General features: G+C 43.3%; 1 protein-coding gene across 4 annotated transcripts in view; it reads left to right on the top strand.

Moving 5' to 3' along the window:
• The window catches only part of NRDC (nardilysin convertase), a 68,600-nt gene that overhangs the window by 53,446 nt on the left and 1,283 nt on the right, over nucleotides 1-13,871 (top strand). For all 4 annotated transcript variants that reach the window (XM_037148759.2, XM_037148760.2, XM_037148758.2 and 1 more), the window contains 10 exons: nucleotides 837-987; nucleotides 6,311-6,438; nucleotides 7,855-8,017; nucleotides 9,749-9,780; nucleotides 10,029-10,167; nucleotides 11,571-11,618; nucleotides 11,913-11,965; nucleotides 12,340-12,423; nucleotides 12,991-13,081; nucleotides 13,368-13,484. In XM_037148759.2, coding sequence (XP_037004654.2) covers nucleotides 837-987; nucleotides 6,311-6,438; nucleotides 7,855-8,017; nucleotides 9,749-9,780; nucleotides 10,029-10,167; nucleotides 11,571-11,618; nucleotides 11,913-11,965; nucleotides 12,340-12,423; nucleotides 12,991-13,081; nucleotides 13,368-13,484 — 1,006 coding nt within the window. The remainder of the gene's footprint in view (nucleotides 1-836; nucleotides 988-6,310; nucleotides 6,439-7,854; nucleotides 8,018-9,748; nucleotides 9,781-10,028; nucleotides 10,168-11,570; nucleotides 11,619-11,912; nucleotides 11,966-12,339; nucleotides 12,424-12,990; nucleotides 13,082-13,367; nucleotides 13,485-13,871) is intronic.

Below are 13,871 nucleotides of genomic sequence, written 5' to 3'. Positions count from 1 at the left end.
TGAATCATTGTATCATTTTCTCTATGAGTACTTGAGCTATGCTGCTGATTTGTGTATTTTTTCCATGCCCAAAACAAATTATCTGGATCAATATAAACATCAAGATGAAGTTGTGGCTGATGCATCTCCAATACCATTTGTAACACAGGCTGATAATGTAGGCCACTCACAGAATTACTGGAGATAGTGCCTTAGAGATGGGTTTGGGTTAGCTTCCAGTCTGTGATGAGGATGAATGGATCTGTTTTAGAGGCTGCCAAAGAATCTGATTGTATATACTTTATTCTTAACAAATCACTTACGTATTTATGTAGATAGCTGCATTGTGGGAGGTCAGAGAGCCAAAAATATTCCTGAAACATTGGAGGTACTCAGGAAATGATAGTGTATTTCTTCTTTCCTTTGCTACTTAACACATAAAATCCAACCTTAAGATGACAAGCAGCATAATATTTATTAATATTCACTTTAAAAAATGCATTACCCTCATCCCTTCCCTCAGAGTTTTAGTTAGTTGGGAAACCTAGGCCACAGTAATAGAGCCGTTAGGCCTGTTACCTTTGATACTTTCTATACTTACCCCACTGTGCAGCATGAGTATGACCATTTTCTCTGTGTGCATGAGATGAAAAAGGTTGGGGAGCACAGCTGAAGACAGGAGCTCTATAAAACCTGTGAAAGTGAGTCCTGGAAGCAGTATTTACCTTGAACTCAATTAGTATATAGTTTTACATTCAGGAGAATTGAGTAAACAGTTTCTCACTCTAAATCAAAGCAAATCTTTTTACGTCTATTTCTTGCCAATTAACGATGCTATTTGCATTTTATATTCTCAGTGTGGTCCTCTTTGATATCTTTGTCAATATCCTAACCCATAACCTCGCAGAACCAGCTTATGAAGCAGATGTGGCACAGCTGGAGTATAAGCTGGTAGCTGGAGAACATGGTTTAATTATTCGAGTGAAAGGATTTAACCACAAACTACCTGTAAGTACAAGTGCTCTGTTTTCCCCATACAGAGCTTTGAAGTTTCATATTTATGGTTGTTGTTCCCATAGCACTGAACACAGGCTTGTGCATGGAGTGCCACACATAGAAAGTAATCTTTATTCATGTGGGTTATCATGCTCTCTTGTCAGGTGTGTGTGTCCTTTCTTCTTCCTGTACTGTGGCCCATTGTTTTTAGTATGTGTGTCTTGTTACTCAGTTCTAAGTTTGAGCCTTTTAGAAGCAGGGCATATGTCTTGTCAGTAGTTTGTCTTTTGGTAAGGAATGTGTTCCAGTGTCACTTTGTCAAAAGCTTCATAAGCAGAGGGAGAAGTAATATAGTGTGCTAGCTGAGAGGGTTGGGTTGTTGAATGCAAGGTAAAGTAATATAGTGTACCCAGTGGGTAGAACAGATATTCAGGTTTGGGGAACTGGATTCCTACAAGAAAAAATCTGGAGGAAAGGCCCTGGCAGAGGTCAGGTCTGTGCTAAGAGGTGACAGTGTTCATATCTTAGCAGAAATGCTGGTGAAGAATCTAGTTCTCTCCTTTATGCCCTTGTCCCTGTCATTCTCCTCAGGGAACAGAGATCAGTCTTAGGAGGACACACCATGGAATATTTTACTTTTGTCAACCTTCAAAGCCTTATGTATAACATAGCGTAAGGTCCCAACAGATTAAAGCCTAATATTGTAGTTGTCATTTGGGAGACATGTTTTGGAATTAACCTGGAGAGCTTTTCAAAATACAATCCATAGAAAAGTATTTGAGGTTCTTGATTTTATGAAGCTTACTTAGCTTTAATGTTAAAACCTGAGATAGACAGTTTTTACCTGTAAAATGTAGATGCAAATATTTAAAAAATTTGAGCATTATCTGGCTGGTGTAGCTCAGTGGATTGAGTGCTGGTCTGATTCCCAAAGGGTCACACCAAAGGGTTGTGGTGTGATTCCCAGTCAGTGAACAGGCCTGGGTTGCAGGTAAGGTCCCCAGTAGGAGGTGTGCTAGAGGCAACCACACATCGATGTTTCTCTCCTCTTTCTCTTTCCCTTCCCCTCTCTCTAAGAATAAATAAATAAAATCTTTGAAGCACAACAGGTATACCTCAGAGTTGTGTGAGTTTGGGTCTAGGCCTCCTCCGTTAAAGCGAGTGCTGCAATAAAGGGAGTGGATCTTTGTGCTGGTTTCACTTTGTAAAAATACAACATTGTGAAGTGCAGTAAAGCAAGGCACAACAAAAGGGGTATGCCTGTATTTGGATAGAGTGATAAATGTCAAAGCATTTGACCAATTTGAGTGGGCATTATGAATAAGTAGGAATGGAGAGAAATTACTTAATCACAATAAAAATTTTAATTTAAAAACAGTAACAGCAAATGTTACACTAACTGATGAAATTCTGAACATTAAAAGCAGGAATAAGCCAAGGATACCCACAGTTACCTCTGTTCTTCAACAATAATTTAGAGGTTGTGGCTGCCACATTAACATGAAGAAAATGAAATAAGAATAACTGAAAAAGTATTTTTATTTTTTAAATTTTATTTTATTGATTATGATATTACATTTGTCCCAGTTTGTCCTCTCCTCCACCCACCACTCCCCATTTCCTCAGGCAATCCCTACACCATTGCTCATGTCCATTGGTCATGTGTACAAGTTTTCTGGCTACTCCATTCCTATACTGTACTTTACATCCCCGTGGCTGTTCTGTAACTACCTGTTTGTACTTCTTATTCCCCTCACCTCTTCACCATTTACTCTACATTGCCCTCCCATCTGGCAACCATCAAAGTGCTTGCAGTATCCATGATTCTGGCCCTATATTTACTGTTTGCTTAGTTTGTTTTTTAGATTCAATTGTTGATAGTATGTATTGCCATTTTACTGTTCATAGTTTTGATCGTTTTTCCTTCTTTTTTAAAAAATATATTTTTATTAATTATGCTATTACAATTGTTCCATTTCCCACTTCGTATTCCCCTCTGCCCTGTACCCGCCTCCTACCAGCATTCCTCCCCCTTTAGTTCATGTCCATGAGTTACACATTTGTCCCCATGGGTTGTACATATAAGTTCTTTAGCTTCTACATTTCCTATACTATTCTTAACCTCCCCCTGTCTATTTTCTACCTACCATTTATACTTCTTATTCCCTGTACCTTCTTCTCCCACTTTCTCCCCATCTCCTCCCCTGCTGATAACTCTCTATGTGGTTTCCTTTTCTGTGATTCTGTTCCTGTTCTAGTTATTTGCTTAGTTTGTTTTTATCTTTGTTTTAGGTTTGGTTGTAGATAGTTGTGAGGTTTTTTTGTCCTTTCACTGTTCATTTTTTTTATCTTCTTTTTCTTAGGTAAGTCCCTTTAACATTTCATATAATAAGGGTTTGGTGATAATGAACTCCTTTAACTTGACCTTATCTGAAAAGCACTTTATCTCCCCTTCCATTCTAAATGAAAGGTTTGCTGGATAGATCAATCTTGGTTGTAGGTCTTTGGATTTCATGACTTTGAATACTTCTTTCCCGCCCCTTCCTGCTTGTAAGGTTTCTTTTGAGAAATCAGCTGATAGTTGAATGGGAACTCCTTTGTAGGTAACTGTCTCCTTTTCTCTGGCTCTTTTAAGATTCTCTCTTTATCTTTAATCTTGGGTAATGTAATTATGATGTGCCTTAGTGTGTGCTTCCTTAGGTCCTACTTCTTTGGGACTCTCTGAGCTTCCTGGACTTCCTGGAAGTCTATTTCCTTTGCCAGATTGGGGAAGTTTTCCTTCATTGCTTTTTCAAATAAGTTTTCAATTTCTTGCTCTTCCTTTTTTTCTGGAACACTTATGATTCAGATGTTGGAACATTTAAAGTTGTCCTGAACTTTCCTAAGCCTCTACTCTTTTTTTGAATTCTTGTTCATTCTGTTTTGGTTGAATGTTTATTTCCTTCTTCTGGTCCAAACCATTGATTTGTGTCTCAGTTTCCTTTCCATCACTGTTGGCTCCCTGTATATTTTCCTTTATTTCACTTTTAATAGCCTTCACTTTTTCCTCTATTTTGCATACTCAACCAATTCTGTGAGAATCCTGTATACTAGTATTTTGAACTCTGCATCTGACCGGTTGGCTATCTCTTTGTCACTTAGTTGTATTTTTTCTGGAGCTTTGATCTGTTCTTTCACTTGGGCCATGTCTCTTTGTCTCCTCATTTTGTCAGCTTCCCTGTGTTTGTTTCTATGTATTAGGTAGAGCTGCTATGACTGCCTGTCTTGGTAGTGTGGTCTAATGTGGTAGGTGTCCTGTAGGGTTCAGTGGCACAGCCTCCCCTATCACCCAAGCTGGATACTAAAGTTATGCTCTTCATGTGAGCTGAGTACACTTTCCTCTTGTAGTTGAACATTGGTTGCTATTGGCAGGTTAATGGGAGAGATTTAACCAGGCCAGTCAGCTGCAAGGATTGGCTGTGATCACTGACCTCCATGCTCTGCCCTCCGTGGAGAATCAGCTGTGCAGGGGCAGGGTGGTCTTGCTCAGATGTGGTCTGTAGCTGTCCACTGGGTGTGCTGGCCCTGGGGTTTCCTGGGTGGTGCAGGCCAAGGTCAGCTCCTACCTGTGTTTTGCCGGGGTCCACCCTGCCTGAGCTATAGAGCAATCTGAGATGGCTCCTACTTGTGCTGGTCTTGGAGATTCCCAGGCAAAGCCAAGCTGTGAATCTAGGCTGGCTGCTGTTAGTGCTGTGCCTGGGGCCACTTAGCAAAAAGTATGGGGGCTCAGGGACTCACTGAGGCCAGTTGTTGCTTGTTTGAGAGGATTGAGGAAGTTGCGAAGCATGAGCCAAGACCAGCCATTTATATGGAAAAACTGCCATTAATAGCTCTAAATTGGGTGGGAAAGAGCCTCAGGGAATCTCCAGGGCAGGGTGAGCAGTGCTGGACGGGTTGATAGAGCCTCAGGTGTGGCACCAGCATGTGGCTCTGTGTCTCTGCCTGCCTTTCTGTCTGGGAGAAAGCTGCCAGCTCTCCCTGCGGTGCGAGACAATTTTCCTCCCTACATGACACTGGTGCCTTTCAAGCTGCTACCCCGGTGCTGGAGCTCAGAGGGAGTTTGAGGAAATTTGTGTGTGTTCTTCAATAGGAACTGCTTGGGACTCCAGACTTTCTCCTACTGACTCAATCCCTGCTGGGTTTTGCAGCCAGAAGCTTTGGGGACTTATTGTCATGACTCTGGAACCCTTGGTTGGGGGTCCTGGTGTGTGAATGTGACTCCTCGCTCCCAAGATACCCCTCCCAAATTTTTATCCACCACACATGGATGTGGGACCAGCCCATTCTACATCTCTGCCCCAGCCCCTACCAGTTTGGATGGGTGTGGTTTCTTTAGTTCCATAGTTGTCAGACTTCCATTCAACTCAGTTTTTGCCAGTTGAGTGATGGTTGTTCTATTCTTTAGTTGTAATATTGGATGTAGTTGAGGAGAGCCACCCACGTTTACCTGTGCTACCATCCTGACCGGAAGTCCAAATCTCCTTCAGAGAAAAGTTTTGTGTTTTTTTGCAGATGATATGGTTGTATTCTTAGAAAACCTAAGATACTAGGAAAATTGTAAAAATAACTTGTGACTGGTCACAAGATCAGTATATCAAAATTACTCTTTTTCCTGTGGTAGCAGTAACCATTTAGAAATGGTGGTTTTTGAGTGGTTAGAAACCACCATTTCTTTATCCACTTAGAAATGGATAGAAACAATATTCTTTTTATAACACTGAGGAAAGCAAAATACTTAGGTTCTGCATTTTTCTTATGCTATCTAAAGAAAGCTATAAATGTTATTCAAGCGTATAAAAAAAGATTTTAAGGGACAGACGTGTTTCTGAATAGGACAGCTTGATAGAAGATTATCATTACTTCAAAAACTAACATGTAAATGTAATGTCTTCCCTAGTAAAGTTATATTTAGGGGCTGTGGGGATGCAGATAAAATGATTTTTATGTTCATTTTGAAGAAAGAAATGTTTAAGAACACCTATGAAAATTATAAAAGAATCACTGCTCCAAATTTGACGGCGTTGAGGATTTTAGCCCCTGGAAGTTCTCTGAGTCATCAGTGCTTCTGTCCCTACAGTGCCATGCCCATTGCCATGCCCGCCGCCATGCCCGTTGTCATGCCCGTTGCCATGCCCGTTGCCATGCCCGTTGCCATGCCCGTTGCCATGCTCGTTGCCATGCCCGTTGCCATGCCGGGGCCCCGGTAAAAACCAGTGGAAGACATTCCCCCGCCCCACCGCCCCCAAAACCTTAATTTTCATGCTCCATTTAAAGTGTTTCTTTCTTTTCTTTTTAGCTACTGTTTCAGCTCATTATTGATTATCTGGCGGAGTTTAGTTCCACACCAGCTGTCTTCACAATGATAACTGAGCAGTTGAAGAAGACCTACTTTAACATCCTTATCAAGCCTGAGACTCTGGCCAAGTGGGTGTGCATGGGATCTACTTTTATTCCGAAGGCCTGAAAGTCTTTGCCTTCCTAGGGGTTATGTGTGGGGGCTGAGGCTGTAGTTTCACTGCCAGTTTTCAGACTTGTTAGAACTGTGCTGTCGTTTATGAAACCAGTCCATAAAATGATAGGATTTTTAAACCCAGTTAACAACTATCTGTGAGTAGGACTGAAAGTAGCTCACAGATAGTATATTACTATACTTAATTAGAGGCTGAAGGTAAAAAAGAGTGTTTTTCCAAAGTTTGTAAATAACATTTAAAGTAGGGCTGGCTTTATGTATTTCAGAATTTCTTGCTGGTGATGTGTTACTGTGGTGAGTTTAGTGTGTTGAGTGCTGTGGTGAGTAGCTGAGTTAAACCTCTTAAACTGTAGCTATCCAGAACTCAGCCAAAGTTCCAGAAGAGAGCAAAAAGGCTTCTGGGCAGCGTGTATACTAATACTTAAATTCTTTGCTAATAGGCAGCCCAATTGGGCCTTTCGTCAGAGCCTGTAGCCTATAGGTTACTTTGTGTGAATCAGGGAAAAGTACCTCCTTGGAAGTGCCCTCTGTCAGCAGGGAGGGGGAGCATCCCCTGAGCTGACATAGCCCTTTGTGCACATGGTTTGCAATCCCCTACTTGACCTTGCTGGGAGTCTATAAATGGTAAACTGCACAACTTGGTAGGCCCTGCCTTTGACAATTATAATGAGCCCATAAATGACCAAAATTCGAAAGCAGGGGAGGAACTAGTTAAGAGACAGACAGGTGATAACTGAAAATCTGATCACAAAAAGCTACAAAAACTAATAACCAAATATAAGTTTGAAAGGAGAGTTGTCTGGAACTATTGATATGTTGAAAACAGCCCTGTGTATGCGATTACTCCTGAATGCTAGTTTAGTGAAATGTGGTAATGATAATAACACCTTTTTATTGAAGATGTTATGTGCTAGACCCAGAACTTTATATGTATTTATTTCTCACCAAAACTCCATTATTATTTCCCTTTTTTTTTTTTTTTACAAATGAAGAAATGAGTCACATGTGTTAGGTGACTTCCCAAGTATAAACAACTTAGTGTGGGGCCTTAGCTGGTGTGGCTCAGTGGATTGAGCATAGGCCTGTGGACCACACGGTTGCCAGTTTAATTCCCAGTCGGGGCATGTTCCTGGGTTGTGGGCCGGGTCCCTGGCTGGGAGCATGCAAAAGGCAAGCAGTTGATGTTTCTCTTGCATATTGATGTTTCCCTCTTTCTGTCTCCCTCCCCTCTCTCTCTAAAAATAATAAATAAAAATTTAAAATAAGATAAAATACGCATATCATTTGTATAAATTTAGCCAAATCCTTCTTTACCTTCAAGATTCATAACTTACAACAATACTTTGGTTTTTTTCCTACCCTTTTTGCAGAGATGTGCGGCTTTTAATTCTGGAGTATGCCCGTTGGTCTATGATTGACAAGTACCGGGCTTTGATGGATGGCCTTTCCCTTGAGTCTCTCCTGAGCTTCGTCAAAGATTTCAAGTCCCAGCTCTTTGTTGAGGGTCTGGCACAAGGAAATGTCACAAGCACAGTGAGTGTGAGGTGTTCTGTCACTCTTGGCCAAGTCTGACTGCCACTGTGGGCTCTGGGATTGCATTAGTTCTTCCCCAAAGCTCCATATCATGTGATGAGCCAGCATTGTCATAGTCTGTTTAGAAGGGAACCTGGCTCCTCCAATGAGCAGGACGTTTTTATGATGGAGACTGGTGGTAGTAGACCAGGTCTTTGAGTGAAATGGGCATTGGTTACATTTGTTGACGATTGTGTGTGGAAACTACAAACACTAGAAATTAAAGTGAGACCTGGGGGATGGTGAGGGATGTGTATGTATATGCACATACACAGAACCTGTATGTCAAGATTGTGTAGGAAGCTAAGGAGCTTCAGTTTCATCCTGTAGTAAATAGAGAACCACTGAAGGATTTAAAAAAGGATTTACTATTAAGATCCAGACTAATTAGGGGGCTGTTGTAAAAATTGATACAAAGTTTGATCTCACTTGTGTGAGGAATCTAGAGTAGTCAAAGTCACAGAAACACATAGTAGAGTGGTGTTACCAAGGCTTTGGAGAAGTAAAAAGGGGGGGAATTGTTTTGTGGGTATAGAGTTCAAGTTTTGCAAGATGAAAAGTTCTAGAGTTCTGTTTCACAACACTAGAGATATATACTTAACACTAGAGAATTGTACATTTAAAAGTGGTTAAGATGTTAAACTTTATGTAATGTTTTTAGATACAAAGTTGAAGTGAAAAATGATGAAGCCCGAGGTTAGGGAAAATGAGTAAGAAGTACTTAAGAAGGACGGCCGAAACTGAGTGATGATTAGATGTGGGGATGAAGGGGAAGGGAAGGATCTAGGATGATGCCTAAATTTCTTGCCGAACCACTGGGTTGGTGGAGGAAGAGGAACTGTAGTTGGCTTGGGGGGCATATGAGGAGTTTGTTTTGATTGTATAGAGTTGGATATGTCTGTGGGACCTTGCAACGAACTGAGGCCTCTTCTGGCTGAGAGCGCTGGGCTGGGACCCATCCTAAACTGTTTGACCATCTTCTTCCATGGCCTCTTAGTTTCCCCGGACCAGCCTTTTGATGCAATATATAAATGGCCACTCTTGAGATTGATTGGCTGCTATCTTCCCCACTCCTCTGTGTCTTCATCTTATAACCCCAAACCAGCTTTAGTTTCTGTCCTGTCCACAAAAAGAAGTTTAAAAGCCTTAGCTCACAGAGGAAAGTAGAAATAGTTACCTGCTTCTCTGAGCACAGTGGCAGTACTGGGCAGGGACCTGTGGTCCCACAGACTCAGTACTATGGTTTGCCTGGGTAGGAATCACTTTAGAGATGAGCGGGAGGAGATGCACTTACTTAGTCTTATTGCTCACTCTGTGCCAGGCTCCAAGTTTCTAAATCACAATCACAGTTGTCATAGCGGACACAGACTATTGGGGTAAACTGGATAGTTAAGTCTGACCCAGTGGGGAAAGTGTCACGGTGTACGCACAGGTAAGCAGAGTGCCAAAGGAGAGCGGAGAGGAGCTGTTCAACTGAGAGCCACTTAGTGTTCAACAAACATAATATTAAGTCAGTGAACGATGCGCCCAATCAGTGAATGGGTTACCTAGCATTTTGGGTTACAGACTGTGTCTGCTTTCCTCATGTTATCCAGGGCTTCCCAAGCAATTAGGATGTTGATATTGGTCAGTTCTCGGTGAAATTAATGTAAGAGAGACTGGTGTAGTTATTTTTTCTCTTTTGCCTTCTAGGAATCTATGGATTTCCTGAAATATGTTGTTGAGTGAGTATTGGTTTGAGTTTTCTCTTTGGGAGTTATGTGTTTTTACTAGCAGAAGGGCCTTGAGCCACAACCCACTTGTTAGTAAACCACAGTGGAGATAATTCTTGTGGCAGGTTCTCTTGAAGCTAGTTATCTAAACAAAACAAAGAAGAAGGGACTGTGGAAGGCCTGACCTCTTTTTCCTGGTTTTCGGGTAGGGTAAGAGGGGAAAGGCACCACCCAAGTGACCCACACTGATTCTTTTGCAGCAAGCTGAACTTCACGCCTTTGGAGCAGGAGATGTCTGTGCAGTTCCAGGTGGTAGAACTGCCCGTTGGCCACCACCTATGCAAAGTGAGAGCTCTGAACAAGGGTGATGCCAACTCTGAAGTCACTGTGTACTACCAGGTCAGTTGGCCCCTTTCCTCACAGCCGTCTTCATGACTAAGTACAAAGTACATCGGGGAGCAGTGACCCTGTGACTTTCAGGGCCCTTCAAGTTACCTCTAGTTTTGTGCTTAGGGTCATTTGTCTTCTGGAAGCAACTACATTTAAAAATTGCTCCTGTCAGTACAATGAATCCTTTTAAATCACAGTGCTTCATTATCACCCAAGCACTAGTCCTGAGGGATGGACTGAAGTGTAGCTGGAAATTCCTATACATTCCCCTGACAGAACCCCAAGTGACTGGACATTTGTTGAAGAATAGTTTTGCAAATGAGGCAAAAGTAAACACAGCTATGCAATCAGTATACAGCAAACAGAATGACCATCAGAGTTGTAGTCCTACCCAAGATGGCATTTATCATCTCTAGTATTATGAGTGATGAATCTGAGGCCCAGAGTCCCTTACTTCCCTGGTTATACCAGCTGGGGCTTGAATTTATTCCTCTTATTCTCAAATCCTGTGTTCTTTCCACACCATTCTGGAGAGGTTGAATGGGACTTAAAGAATTTTGCAACAAGAATTTTGCAACAATGTCAATTGGCCCATATTCTACTTTAGCCCGTGGTTAGTCCCACACCCTTCTAGGACCATGGGGGTAGACTGGTCAGACTGCTCAAATGCTGGGGCTGCTATAGCTGCTACTATACTATGGTCTCGGGTTCCCTGCATGGAGGTCTCTTCTCTGCCAGGCCCTGTGAAGACCCCTGTCTGGGCTTTGGGCATGGCTGCATGGCCTTACTCTAGCTTTGTCCTTTTGTCGTGTTTGGGCCATGAACCTGAGTCTTTCCTGAGAGGCCCAGCTTGTTCACAGAGCCAGTCTACCTCTGGCTGAATGTAATTTCAACTCCTTAACAGTTGAGGGGTGGTTATGTTTATACAGTCCTAAAATTATTACAGCCCTTTGAAGGCAACACGGGGCCGGGTGTGGCTGCAGAAGCTCCTATTTAGATCCTCCCCATCTGAGGATTAGGTCCAGTTAGGCTTCACTGACACCCAGACATTTCCTGCTTTCCTTACTTTAGTCCCTTGAACTGTAAGTACTGGATTTTACTGTGTCCTCTGTCTACATCCTTTGGGCAGGAACTGACAGGTAGGGATTATTGAACTCTCCTCCTGTCTGCCTGCAGTTCTGTGCTAGGAATACAAACGATCAAGCATGATTCCTGTCCTCGCATACCTTCCATCCAATGGGATGACATGTATAAACAAGATTGTTCAAAGTATGGCAGCAGAGCACGATCAACTCCCTTTGAGGGGATAAAAATGGGATGGGCACCTGAACAAATGGTTGCCAAGAACAGTTGATTAAAAAGTCCTGTAAGCCATTGGATTTTCAGGTGATCTAACCAACTTCTCCTCTCAGTCAGGTACCAGGAGTCTGAAAGAATACACTCTTATGGAGCTGCTTGTGGTGAGTTGTATAGAGTTAAGGTGTTCAAGCCCCTGACCCATTAGGAGGACTGGCCTTTCTGCCTGGGGACAGGGACTTGGGAATGGTCAGAAACTTGTGATTGGAAAGTGAGATGGTTATTTAGTGTTCTCACTCACTGTGAACATGGACAGAGGCTTGTTCAGGTTCATGGGCAATTTAGGAAGAAGGCAGTAAGGGAGGCTGGAATTCAGGGGTATGGGGAACACTTTTAGGGGAAGAAATAGAGGTTTCTCTGCTAGGAGTTGGGCTGATGGGTAGTATGTTGAATTACAGATGCACATGGAAGAGCCTTGTTTTGACTTCCTTCGAACCAAGCAGACACTTGGGTAAGTCTGCTGGCAAGAGCTCCGAGCTCAAATAAGGGCCTGGGGCTTCCTTTGCAGGTTGAGGTTTAAGGTACCCTGACTGAGCAGTTGCTCAGAGCTCTCTGGTCCTTCCGTGCCTTAGTCACACTTTCTGGCCAAAACTTATAGTTTGCATCTTGGACCACGAACAGGCTTTTAGTTCAGCCTAGTTCAAGATCAGCAAGGGAAAAGCTAGCTTGTGATCCCCTGACATGAGAATGAAATAGTTGTACATATGTTTATGAATCTGCAGCCCCAGTAAAGATATGCAGAAACTCTTCCCCCATCTCTAGGGCTTCTGAGGGCAGGCCCCAGGTGACCACCGGGGCTCATACAACTTTCTGATTTGGCTGTAGGTACCATGTCTACCCTACCTGTAGGAACACATCTGGGATTCTAGGATTCTCTGTCACTGTGGGGACGCAGGCAACCAAATACAAGTGAGTAACCAAACTATTATTATTCTTGGCATGGAGAGCAGGGGCTACAGGTACTTATTTAAACCTCAGACAACTCTACCAGATGGGTTTGCTTCAAAGTCACAGCTGCAGGGGCTTGGGGCTGGTTGTTCACAGATGGCCTGGTCCATGACTGACAGTGGTTCCTGTGGTTCCATTAGGGTTTGACTCACGTCCTGTGGTCACTGTACAGGGCTTGTCACTGTTCCACCTCTCGGGCAGACCTGACGACAAGAAAGGCAAAGGTGCCTGACCTGGCTTTCATGCTAGAACCAAGGCACAAGGCCTTGTTGGTTCTCAGCTTTGGAATGGTCAAGAGTGGCTGTCACTGCTTCAGTGTGAGGACACCAGAAAATGGGCCAGAGGTGCGGGCAGGGTTCTTCCCATTCTTTTCTTTTCCCTCCTCCCGCAACTGAAGGGAGACTACTGAGGACTGGGAAGGAAACCCGTCAGCCTCTTTCCCAGAAATATACCTTAGCCCTAACTCTCTCCTTTGCCTTCTACTAAAGACCAGGTTTCTGACGACTTTTAATTGCTGTTTTGTTTCAGCTCTGAAGTTGTTGATAAAAAGATAGAAGAGTTTCTTTCTAGCTTTGAGGAAAAGATTGAAAACCTCACTGAGGATGCATTCAACACCCAGGTGACTGACCGAGCTGGCTTGGTCTGTTGTTCCTTGGCCCACACAAGCCCTCGGGACACCAGTCCTAGCGGTGCTGTGTCCTGGTTATTGTCGGAACACTGTAGACCCACCTTACTTTGACCAAAACGTCTTCCTAGCTTCATCCCTCCTCCTCCTCCTCATGCTGGCAGGTCCCGAGTGAAGGGATCATAGCATGTCCGTCACAAATCAGACTGGACAGGGCCAAGTGTGTTCTGGAGGAGCTAGCGTGACGCCATGCCTGAAGGTCTTGTTTTGGTGGTGACAGGTCACAGCCCTGATCAAGCTGAAGGAGTGCGAGGACACCCACCTCGGGGAGGAGGTGGACAGAAACTGGAACGAGGTGGTGACACAGCAGTACCTCTTTGACCGTCTCGCTCATGAGGTACAGCACAGTCGTCAGAGCAAGAGTCCTGTCAGGACTCCGGGCTTTGCAGGAGTCACAGTCCCAAGCACATCAGTATTGTGTGGGGGAAACACCTGGGGCACTCACATCCAGGCTCGGTTGTTTACGTGCTCATTTTTTTAAATTAGTGTCCAGACTGGCCTCCCTAACATGGTAGGTGGCCAAGTGAGCAGGATGCTAGTCCTCACCACCCACCCCTGAACAATTTCAACTGGAGATCAATTTTGCATTATATCTTGAGGTTCATTTTAAGATTTGCAGGACAAAAAGAGTTCTGCTATTTAAGGAAAATGTAAAAATTCTGTCCTTTACGATTATGGGGTCTCCCTCCAGATTTAATGATTGCCGGTGTAGTTCTTTTGACAA

Source organism: Artibeus jamaicensis, unplaced genomic scaffold (genome assembly GCF_021234435.1).
Source record: "Artibeus jamaicensis isolate MK-2021 breed Jamaican fruit bat unplaced genomic scaffold, CSHL_Jam_final scaffold_1019, whole genome shotgun sequence".
Classification (NCBI taxonomy): Eukaryota; Metazoa; Chordata; class Mammalia; order Chiroptera; family Phyllostomidae; genus Artibeus; species Artibeus jamaicensis.
Note: the sequence above shows the minus strand (reverse complement) of the source record. Positions and strands in the feature narration are given on the sequence as shown.